The sequence below is a fragment of the Erinaceus europaeus genome, chromosome 10 (genome assembly GCF_950295315.1).
Source record: "Erinaceus europaeus chromosome 10, mEriEur2.1, whole genome shotgun sequence".
In the NCBI taxonomy this organism is placed as follows: domain Eukaryota; kingdom Metazoa; phylum Chordata; class Mammalia; order Eulipotyphla; family Erinaceidae; genus Erinaceus; species Erinaceus europaeus.
In genome coordinates, this window is record NC_080171.1 from 25,499,788 (window position 1) to 25,511,651 (window position 11,864).

Consider the following 11,864-nt stretch of genomic DNA (forward strand, 5'->3'; position numbering starts at 1 on the left):
AGGGGCCCAGACTATTAAATGGGGAAAGCAGAGTCTCTTCAACAAATGAAAGAATGGGTTGAAACATGCAGAAGAATGAAACTGAACCACTGTATTTCACCAAATACAAAAGTAAATTCCAAGTGGATCAAGGACTTGGATGTTACACCAGAAACTATCAGATACTTAGAGGAAAATATTGGCAGAACTCTTTTCCGCATAAGTTTTAAAGACATCTTCAATGAAATGAATCCAATTACAATGAAGACTAAGGCAAGTATAAACCTATGGGACTACATAAAATTAAAAAGCTTCTGTACAGCAAAAGAGACCACTACCTTCCGGGGGCCAAGGCCTTAGCTAAGTCTCTCATATAGAAAGGTACAAAACATCCTGAAAGTAGCCAGTAAAAACATTTATAGGTAGAGCGGACATTCTGACCATTGGAACTGAGATTACCATCTAGCTGTTTGGAAGGTCGCTCACCCACCTCCCTCCCCCACTACTTTAGCAGAACTTCCTCATTGTTTGTGCTTATATTGCGGCTGCAAAATAAAATTTTTAGAGCTTGATCAGACCTCCTGTCTTGCTCTAGTTCTTTGTGTCTCTTGTCTCCTTCATTCTCTCGCCCCCTATCCTAGGTCTCCGTTGATAGACCCTGCAGACCGGGGCACCTGGCGCCCAACGTGGGGCCTTTTTGGGTCTGGGGTCCGAGAGAACGTCGCTCTCCACTGGTCGACCACGAAGCATAGGACCACCGCTTCAACCAAGAAGTAAGTGAAGATCCGCACTGTGATCGCCACAGAATCTCCTGTCTGTGAGACTGATCTGTTTTAAGGTAAGAAAGAGTGACGCAATTATGGGACAAGCATTGAGTAAACATGATTTGTTTCTTAGGGGCCTCAAAGAGTCCCTCAAGACACGAGGAACTAGGGTTAAGAAAAAGGATCTCAAGAAGTTTTTTGATTTTGTGAGCGATGTTTGCCCATGGTTCCCCTTTTTTTTTTTTTAATATTTATTTATTTATTTATTTATTTTGCCTCCAAGGTTATCGCTGGAGCTGGTGCCTACACTATGAATCCACTGCTCCTGGTGGCCAACTTTTTCCATTTTTTTTTTTTTTAAGAAAGGATTAATTAACAAAACCATAGGGTAGGAGGGGTACAACTCCACACAATTCCCACCGCCCAATCTCCATATCCCACCCCCTCCCCCGATAGCTTTCCCATTCTCTATCCCTCTGGGAGCATGGACCCAGGGTCATTGAGGGTTGCAGAAGGTAGAAGGTCTGGCTTCTGTAATTGCTTCCTCGCTGACCATGGTTCCCCTTTGAGGGGACTATTGATGAAAAAAGATGGGCCAGAGTAGGAAACTGTTTAAAAGATTTTTATGAGACCTTTGGTCCAGAAAAGATTCCAGTTCAGGCTTTTTCTTATTGGAATTTAGTAAATGATATACTCAAAAGTCTATAAATATTGTCCTGATGTACAGGGAGTCATGAGAGAGGGAGAAAAAATCTTACAGCGATACTCCCGGCCACCTTCTGTTTGTGAGTCTGTGTCTATTCCCATGTCTGATTCAGGAGACCCCATCCCTGAGGCCGCCATGATTGAAACGGCACCTGCTAAGTCCCCTCCTGTTAAGATTTACCCCTCTTTGACAACCTTAGGAACTCCCCCCCCCCCCCCGCCAAAGATGGGCCTGATGATAGTCTTTCTCCTGAAGAGACCTTATCCCTTGATGAAGAGGCGGTCAAATATCATAATCCTGACCGGACACCCCTATGCTCTTCTTTGTCCAGACCACCTCCCTACGGCACCGCCCCTCTGTTTTGTGCTTCCGTCCTTGACTTGGCCGATATTACTGACTATACCACCAAGGCTAAAACTCAACTAGCACAAAAAACAGCTTCCCTCAGAAAATTAATAGAAGAAAAACGAGAGCATTTGCAATTAGTTAAAGAACTGCGGGCTCTTGATTTGGCACTAACTTCCCTCTCTCCACCGCCCGCCCCACCCAAGGCTAAAGCAAAACCAAAATCTCAAAAACCTGTCTTGGCCTTTCCTGTCACTAGGAGCAGATCTACTGTTCCTCTAGATAGCACAAATAAGACCCATGCCTCCCCCTCCGAGGGAGAGGATAACTCCTCGGAAGGGGAAGACAATGAGGGGGCAGCTCGCTCTGACAACAGAGCCTCCGATGATGAGAATGAAGTTCGCAGGGGCTCAGAGAGTGAGGGAGACGCTGTAAAAAATCAACAATATCGCCGTCTAGGGTTTAAACATGTAAAAGATCTAAAAAATGGCAGTAACCAATTATGGCCTGATGGCTCCTTTTACCTTATCCCTGATTGAAAATTTGAGTGAACGGTGGCTTGTGCCCAATGATTGGTATTTTCTGGCTCGTGCCACCCTAACGGGGGTGGGGTGATTATATGCTTTGGAAGACTGAATTTGCTGAAAACTGCAGGGAAATAGCTCTCCGTAATTCTGAAAGCAAAGCTTCAAAGAAATGGACCAGAGAAAAACTCTTAGGAAGGAGCCCTTAGGATACCAATGAAAGACAGGCCCAATTCCCCCCAGGTCTTCTGGCTCAGATTCAGTGTGCGGGTCTCAAAACCTGGAAATGGCTCCCCCATAAGGAGTCGGTGACCGCTTCTCTTGCTAAGATTTGCCAAGGTCCTGATGAGCCCTATAGTAGTTTTATCAGCCGACTTACTGACGCGGCTGAAAGACTCGTTGGCCAAGATGAAAATGAAAGTGCCTTTGTTAAACATCTCACATTTGAAAACACAAACCCTGCCTGTCAGGCTGCCATATGCCCCCATCGCTGAGGTGCTGACCTTTCTAATTATATCAAACTATGCACGGGCATTGGGTCTGCCCATGCGATGGGACTGGCTATTGGCGCTGCCCTTAAAGACTTTACACAAGGCGGTCAGCCTAAGACTTGCTTTAATTGTAGACAGCGAGGACATTTCTCCCGAGAGTGCACAGCCCCAAAAACAGCTCATCCACTCCCCATCACTCTATGCCCCCGATGCAAGCGGGGAAGTGTTGTTAAAATTTTCTAAGGCTCTAGCCGGGCGGGTTAGCTTCGCAGTGGTGAACAGAGACTCGCGGACACACGGCTGGGCAGGGAAGCTGTATTTCTTTATTCAGGAACAACGATTCACAAACTAAGACAAACTAATCACCAAACAGAACTCTGCTGTCTCTTTGCGGCGGCACAAGCACTCTTTCTTTTACTCTGGAACTCAGGAATCCTCTCCCTTACTCTCGAACTCAGAAACTCTCGCACCCTCGCACTCTTGAACTCCGGAACTCAGGAACTCTGTCACTGGGGAACTCAGGAACTCTCGGACTCCGGAACCCTCTCCCAGGGTCCCTTGGGGTGGGGCCAAGCAGGCCCGCGAAATTAACAGGACTCATCCAATTCTCTTGGAGGGGGAGGGCTAGAACAAGCCAATGTAAAGCATACGACAATTCCCCCTTTTCTTTTTAACTAAATGACTATAGTATCAAGGGTGTGGGGTGAACAGAAACATATATAACCAAAACCAGCATGTTGCCAAGGGAAGGCCTGAGGGGGCCATATCTGAAAAAAAAAAAAACATTTCTTGCCTCTGGGGGGCTACTTGCCTCGACGGGCATTTGCATGGGGGCGGGGAACGGCCTAGGGTCCCAAAGGCAGCTGGCTGCAACTTACTTACTATGAAACAAAACTTGTTATTAGCATATCTACTGCACGATCTAACATTTCTAATAGAGAAGGAATTTGAGACTTTTACATATCAACAACGTCTTTTAACCTTTTGTTACACCCATTCAAGATGGAGACACACCCTAGGTGTGGGCCGGAGAGGAAACCTCAGGCATGAGAATAATTAGCATAGCCATTGTGCGATCTACCATTTCTAATAGAGAAGGTAGTGTTTTACATATCAACAAGTCTATTTAACCTTTTGTTTAGACCAACTTAGTTGAAATATATTGATTGTTAACTAATTTTTACCTCAGACTTTAAATGTAAGTTAATTTTTATCTTTATGAGAATTACGTTGAAAACCTTTTTCATTTATCTTTGACTAGTAAGAATTTAGCCTTAAAGCTACTGTTTACCAAACTTTAAACATACACATAAACATAGTCATTAATACACGAGGAGAGAAACCTTTGTTACGAAGACATGTCATTTTAAACACGAATTTAAATCTATATTGTCTTAGTTGTTAGGGGGGGTTCACCATCCGGAGGTGGCTTCCCGCGCAGCTCCACTTCTAGGAATTGCAGGTTGTGATCTCTGCACAAATCTCTGCGTACTCCAGCTTGTCTGTCTTCAGACCGGACCGGCGGCTGGAGATCTCGTGTGCCCAGTTTCGGCAGGGAGCCCGGGGGTCCGGGAGGCCCGGGATGGTTCCAGAATTCATAGAAAGAGGGCAGGCAGGCCATCTTTGCAGAAGGCGTGAGCCTAGGTGCCCAGGGGTGGCGGCCATGATAGGCCGCCGCGGCCCTGCCCCATGGCCCTGCCATGTCTGCTGCCCTGTTTGCAGTGGCCGAGCAGCGTGGAGGGATCACGCGTCCAGTGTCCTGCGCCACGCGGTGGAGAGCCGACTCCTGCGTGTTGGCCTCGGGCTCTAGCGTGGAGGCATCGGGCTCTTGCGTTTTGGCATAGGGCTCCAGCATGTTGGCATTGGGCTCCTGGGGCTTTTGTGTGCTGGCGTAGGCCTCCTGCAGGCTGCGGGGCTGCGGGGCTGCGGGCGCGGTGCGCGGGGTTGTCTGGGTGCAGCCGGCTGGCTGGCTGTTTAACCAGGTGGAAATGGCAGCTCCGCGCCTCGCCTCCAGCCCGCTGGCTCTTCCCACTGGCTGTTCTGAGTTTGCCCGAGCGAGTGGAAACCACAGAGTGGTCCAGAGATAAATGTTCCAGAAACAGCAAAACAGTCTCATGAAGAAAGAACAGAGGCCTTTGGAGATCTCTTCACAAGCAGAAGAGAAGGCCATAGTGCATAGGTAGCCAATTGTCTTTACTTATCTGAGAGATGCGCAGGTCAGGTCCACTTGGGCGCCATTTGTTGTTAAAATTTTCTAAGGCTCTAGCCGGGCGGGTTAGCTTCGCAGTGGTGAACAGAGACTCGCGGACACACGGCTGGGCAGGGAAGCTGTATTTCTTTATTCAGGAACAACGATTCACAAACTAAGACAAACTAATCACCAAACAGAACTCTGCTGTCTCTTTGCGGCGGCACAAGCACTCTTTCTTTTACTCTGGAACTCAGGAATCCTCTCCCTTACTCTCGAACTCAGAAACTCTCGCACCCTCGCACTCTTGAACTCCGGAACTCAGGAACTCTGTCACTGGGGAACTCAGGAACTCTCGGACTCCGGAACCCTCTCCCAGGGTCCCTTGGGGTGGGGCCAAGCAGGCCCGCGAAATTAACAGGACTCATCCAATTCTCTTGGAGGGGGAGGGCTAGAACAAGCCAATGTAAAGCATACGACAGGGAAGGCACTGGGCCTCAGAGTGCCGCTCTCAGACAGATGCCCACAGTAATACTCTCCTCCCAAAACAGGGAAACTTCCAGAGGGGCCATCTCCTGGTCCCAAACATGAGACAAACCTCTGGAGGTGTCAGGTTTGTCCCCCAAATGCCAACTCCTCAGACTCAGGCGTCGCCAATCTCCCCCGAGCCACTACAGGCAGCGCAGGATTGGACCTCTGTTCCTCCACCAACACAATATTAACACCCGAAATGGGAGTTCAGGTCCTACATACTGGAGTCTTGGGGCCCCTACCTTCTGGTACTTTTGGACTCCTTCTTGGCCGCAGTAGTTCAACTCTCCAGGGTCTAAATGTCTCCCCAGGAGTAATTGATAATGATTATACAGGAGAAATAAAAATTCTGGCTTCGTCCACTTCTGGCCCCCTAACCATAAAATCAGGACAGAGAATTGCTTAGCTGCTATTATTTCCCCTTACTCATCCTAATCAAAACTTTTTCAAAAAATTCAGAAGCATCAGTAATTTTGGCTCTTCAGATGCTTACTGAGTCCAACAAATTACTCAAGATAGACCCCTCTTCAAATTAAAACTAGATGGTAAAAGCTTTGAAGGATTTGTAGACACTGGAGCCTATGCCACGGTAATCTCTGACAAGGATTGGCCTTCTTCTTGGCCCCTCACAGCCTCCATGACTCATCTTAAAGGCATTGGACAAACCTCCAACCCACAGCAAAGTTCCAAGGTCCTTACATGGACAGATGAGGAAGGTAATACTGGCACTGTTCAACCTTACATTGTGCCTGGCCTGCCTGTTAATCTTTGGGGAAGAGATATCCTTGCCCAGCTAAATCTTATCATGTGTAGCCCAAATGAAATTGTTACCCGCCAAATGTTAAAACAGGCCTTCCGCCCTGGACAAGGTTTAGGAAAATATTCACAGGGAATAAAAGAACCTATTTTGGTGGTTAAAAAGAATGACCATTCTGGATTAGGGAGAGAAATTTTACCCTGATGGCTGTTGACATTCCTGTACCCCATGCAGACAAAATTACTTGGAAATCTGATAAGCCTGTGTGGGTTGATCAATGGCCTTTGACCTCTGAAAAGTTGGCTGTGGCGACAGAGTTAGTACAGGAACAACTTGCCGCTGGCCATATTGAGCCTACCACCTCCCCTTGGAATACTCCTATTTTTGTTATTAAGAAAAAATCTGGCAAGTGGAGACTGTTACAAGATTTGAGAGAGATTAATAAAACTATGTTTACTATGGGGGCCTTACAGCCTGGACTGCCTACCCCTGTGGCCATCCCTACGGGGTTTTTCAAGATAATTGTTGATCTTAAAGATTGCTTTTTCACCATTTCCCTACACCCTGAAGATAGCGGTTTGCCTTTAGCCTGCCAGTTCCTAATTTTAAGGGGCCTATGTCACGTTTTCAGTGGTGGGTCCTCCCTCAGGGTATGGCTAATAGTCCAATGCTATGTCAAAAGTTTGTGGCACAAGTGATTGATCCCTTTCGCATTTTGTGGCCTTCTATCTATATTATTCACTATACGGATGTCGTCCTTTTAGCAGGACCTGACGGTACCCAACTACTTTACTCTTGTCTAGAACTATCACAAAAATTGGCAGATAGGGGACTCCAGGTTGGCCCCTGATAAAATTCAGCTTCAAGACCCTTATTTTTATTTAGGCTTTGAGCTTTGCCATAAAAAAAATTGTTACCCAAAAACTTCAGCTTCAAGTAGGCCACTTGAAAACTCTTAATGATTTTCAAAGACTGTTGGGTGACATAAATTGGATTAAGCCATACCTTAAGCTTACCACTGGAGAACTTAGGCCACTTTTTGAAATTCTTAAAGGAGATTCCAACCCTTCTTTTCCCCGCTCCTTGACCCCTGCAGCTACGTGCGCTTTATGGTTGGTAGAAGAAGACATTCAGAAACAGGGAGTTTCCTTTATTTCCTATGAAACACCACTTCTGTTTGTCATTTGTGCCACCTCACATACACCTACAGGAGTGTTTTGGCAGCGTGGCCCTGTCCTTTGGGTTTATCTTCCAGCTTCCCCCCCTAAAGTACTTGCTCCCTACACCTCCCTGGTTGCTGAGCTTATTCTTTCAGGATGCGAACAGAGTCACCAGTTCTTTGGTAAAGATCCTGAAAAAATAATCATACCGTATTCCAAAAGTCAATTAAAATGGCTCATGCAAACCACAGACGAGTGGCCCATGGCTTGCTCCTCCTTTTTGGGAGAAATTGATAATCATTATCCTGCTGACAAACTACTTCAGTTTGCAAAGGTTCATCCCTTCATCTTCCCAAAGTGCACTTCCCCCACCCTTTGTCAAACGCCTGCTTAGTATTTACTGATGGTTCCTCCAATGGAATGGCCACTTTTGTTATAGATGGACAGGCCGCCTCTATTTGCTCCCCCTTCAAATCTGCTCAACTTGTTGAGCTTTTTGCAATAATACAGGTTTTTCAAAAATTAATAAATCATCCTTTTAATTTGTACACTGACAGTGCCTATATTGCTCATTCGGTTTCCATTCTTGAGACGGTTTCCTATATTAAACCCTCCACAAATGCCACCCCTCTTTTTTCTCAGCTTCAAAAATTGATCGCCTCTAGATGTCACCCCTTTTTTGTCGGACACCTTCATGCTCATTCCGATCTGCCTGGCCCCCTCTCGAAGGGAAATGCTTGTGCAGATGCTGTCACCCGCTTGACTTTTCCAGTACTGATAGGTTCTGTAGATCAAGCCCAAAAGAGTCATGTTTTACATCATTTAAATGCTCAGACCCTTTGCGTACTCTTTAAAATCACTCATGAACAGGCTCGTCAAATTGTTAAACAGTGTCCCGCCTGTGTCACACTTTTACCCACCCCCACCTGGGTGTTAACCCCAGAGGTTTGGTTCCAAATGAAATATGGCAAATGGATGTTACATATGTTCCTGAATTTGGCAACCTTAAATATCTTCATGTAACTATAGATACCTTTAGTGGATTTATCTTTGCTTCTTTACATACTGGAGAAGCTTCTAAAAATGTTATAGCCCATGTTTTAAATTGCCTTTCTGTCATAGGCAAGCCCAAAACTATTAAAACTGATAATATTACCAGGTATACTGGACAAAATTTCAAGAATTTTGCCACCAGTTACAAATTAGACACATTACTGGCATTCCTTATAATCCTCAAGGACAGGGCATTGTTGAACGTGCCCACCAAACTATAAAAAATTCTCTCCATAAATTAAAGAGAGGGGAATTATACCCTCAGAAGCGGTCCCCTAGAAATATTCTTCATCATGCCTTGTTTGTTATTAACTTTCTAAATTTAAATGCCCATGGCAAATCTGCTGCTGATCACCTCTGGCACCCTGAGACAAATAAAGATTATGCCACAGTTATGTGGAAAGACCCTCTCACTTTCAAATGGAATGGCCCAGATCCAGTCCTCATATGGGGGAGAGGTTTGGCCTGTATTTATGACACCAAGGAAGGATCAGCCAGATGGCTGCCAGAAAGGCTGATAAAACTAATTAATAATAGAAATGAATCCAGGGAGCAATCTTCTCCTTGAGAAAATTTACCTTTCTCTTTTTCAGGAAAATGATTGGATTCAAAATACTGACAGTGTTCCTGTGGGTGGTCCTCTTATGCCAATGGACACCTACAATAGCACCTGACAAGAAAGGAGCCACCTCCCTGTTTGCTTGGCGATTTTTCCTGACAGAAAACTACACCAACTATGCTAAAACACAAAATTATGGTCATCTTTTAGCCATGGCTGATTGCCCACCTCAAGGGTGCCAATCTGCCATTTTGCTAAATTTTACAGATTTTAAGGCACAACCCGGAAAGGTTGCCCCTGCCCTGTGCTTTTTGTTCGACCAACATAATTCCTATTGCACAGATAGATGGATTGAAGAAAATTTGGGCTGCCCCTATAAATCATGTAACATCCATAATGTTAGGACCCTAAAAAGTAATGAAGTTATTGCCCAGCTTCCCTATAATAGCCATAATTTTTTTCGCTCCTCTATAGGCTATACGTGGGTTGTTTGGGATCCCTGGGATTCCCGCTGGACCACGCCAGTCAAAGGAGCCATGTATATAACTAAAGATGAAACCTGGCCTAGCAGCCGTATTTATATTTGGCGTGCTCTTGTTCAAGTTCAAACAACCCTTCATGCTGAAATTCAAACACATGAGAAGGAGCTAAATACACAGCTCTCAGTTTTATCTACACACCACCCCTTTTCCTGGCTATCTCTATTAAGAGAAGGCCTAGTGCTTGCCAATATCACTGGCCTTGGCAATGTTTCTGCATGTTTTCTTTGTGCCGTATTAGGACGTCCCCCTTTGACGGCAGTTCCATATCCCACCTCATTAAATACTTCTGATACATCTAGTAAGGCCTTTTCTCCCATTTTTGAAGTTTCTTTGTTCCTAGCTCCTGAACAAGAACAATTTAGGTTTTGTTATTCCAATGCTAGTACTAGGTTGTGCAATCAGACTACCTCACCTGCCGCAGATCTTATTGCTCCTGATGGGTTTTTCTTTTGGTGTAACAATACCCTTTTTAAAAATCTTTCTAGCCAAATAGATGAGAGATTGTTATGCCTTCCAGTTACCTTAGTACCCCAGTTGACCCTGCTTACCCCTGCTGAGTATTTAGGTAGGGACAGCCCCTCATCCCCTAGAACAAAACGGGCTGTTTTTCTTCCTTTAGTGGCTGGTGTTTCTCTTGCAACATCCGTTGTGGCTGCTGGTCTGGCTGGAGGCGCCTTGGGTCACTCCCTTCTTACCACTGCTAAGCTCTCTCAACAATTCTCACTGGCAGTGGAAGCCTCGGCTGAATCTTTGGCCTCCCTACAGAGAAAACTAACCTCCCTTGCCCAAGTTGCCTTACAGAACCAGCGAGCTTTGGATCTCCTGACCGCGGAAAAGGGTGGCACCTGTTTGTTTTTGAAAGCAGAGTGCTGCTTTTATGTTAATGAGTCTGGTTTAGTGGAGACCCAGGTTCAGCAGTTACACAAGCTTAGTGTTGAATTACAAAAACAAAAATTTTCTGCTGCCGCTGATAGTTGGTGGAAATCCTCCATGTTCTCCCTTTTGATGCCCCTTATGGGACCCTTGATTAGTCTTTTGTTAATGATTACCTTGGGGCCCTTTATTTTTAATAAGATTACTGGCTTTATAAAACAACAAATTGACTCCTTGGCATCGAAACCCTTACAAATATATTACCACAGACTTGATTTGGCTGACAGAGGCTTGGCTGAACCTGAGGATGACAGACCTCCTTTAGGAGCTGCATAAAACTCAGATTTATGCACGCCAGCCTTGGCATGGCGTAGGCACTGTTAAGGGGTGCAAGGCTAAGCGCCACAGGGGGAGGACCCTATAGTCCGCCTCTGAGTCCCCCATGAAGCAAACCTGATTTGCATATAGGTTGGTGTAGGTCTTCAGAACCCTTGCTGTGAGGTTTCCCCACCAAAAAGATAAAGGCTCTGCCTCTCCTCCCCAAAAGACATCAAGAGCCGTATGAGATGCAGGAGGATCAGTTCTATATTTACCCTGCGGGAGCAATCAATTCAATACTTCTCCCCTCTGGTTAATGCCCACTCATCTGTTGATGAGGTCTCCTATTTCTCACCCTCATTTTCCCGCCTCAATTAAATTGTAAAAGGGGAGGAGATGCCAGGGGCCAAGGCCTTAGCTAAGTCTCTCATATAAAAAGTTACAAAACATCCTGAAAGTAGCCAGTAAAAACATTTATAGGTAGAGCGGACATTCCGATCATTGGAACTGAGATTACCATCTAGCTGTTTAGAAGGTTGCTCACCCACTTCCCTCCCCCATTACCTTAGTAGAACTTCCTCATTGTTTGTGCTTATATTGCGGCTGCAAAATAAAATTTTTAGAGCTTGATCAGACCTCCTGTCTTGCTCTCGTTCTTTGTGTCTCTTGTCTCCTTCATTCTCTCGCCCCCTACCCTAGGTCTCCGTTGATAGACCCCGCAGGCCGGGGCAACTACCCAAACCAAGAGACCCCTCACAGAATGGGAGAAGATCTTTACATGCCATACATCAGACAAGAGTTTAATAACCAACATATATAAAGAGCTTGCCAAACTCAACAACAAGACAACAAATAACCCCATCCAAAAATGGGGGGAGCACATGGACAGAATATTCATCACAGAAGAGATCCAAAAGGCCGAGAAACACATGAAAAAATGCTCCAAGTCTCTGATTGTCAGAGAAATGCAAATAAAGACAACAATGAGATACCACTTCACTCCTGTGAGAATGTCATACATCAGAAAAGGTAACAGCAGCAAATGCTGGAGAGGGTGTGGGGTCAAAGAAATCC

General features: G+C 45.5%; 1 protein-coding gene across 1 annotated transcript; it reads left to right on the forward strand.

Annotated features, from left to right (window-relative positions):
* The first annotated feature begins 563 nt into the window (after positions 1–563).
* On the forward strand, positions 564–11,500 carry LOC132540810 (ERV-BabFcenv provirus ancestral Env polyprotein-like). The gene is made up of 3 exons (XM_060198997.1): positions 564–817; positions 9,532–10,572; positions 11,490–11,500. Exons 2-3 carry the CDS (start codon positions 9,594–9,596, stop codon positions 11,498–11,500), a joined length of 990 nt encoding a protein of 329 aa, XP_060054980.1. The 5' UTR covers positions 564–817; positions 9,532–9,593.
* Positions 11,501–11,864: the final 364 nt, after the last annotated feature.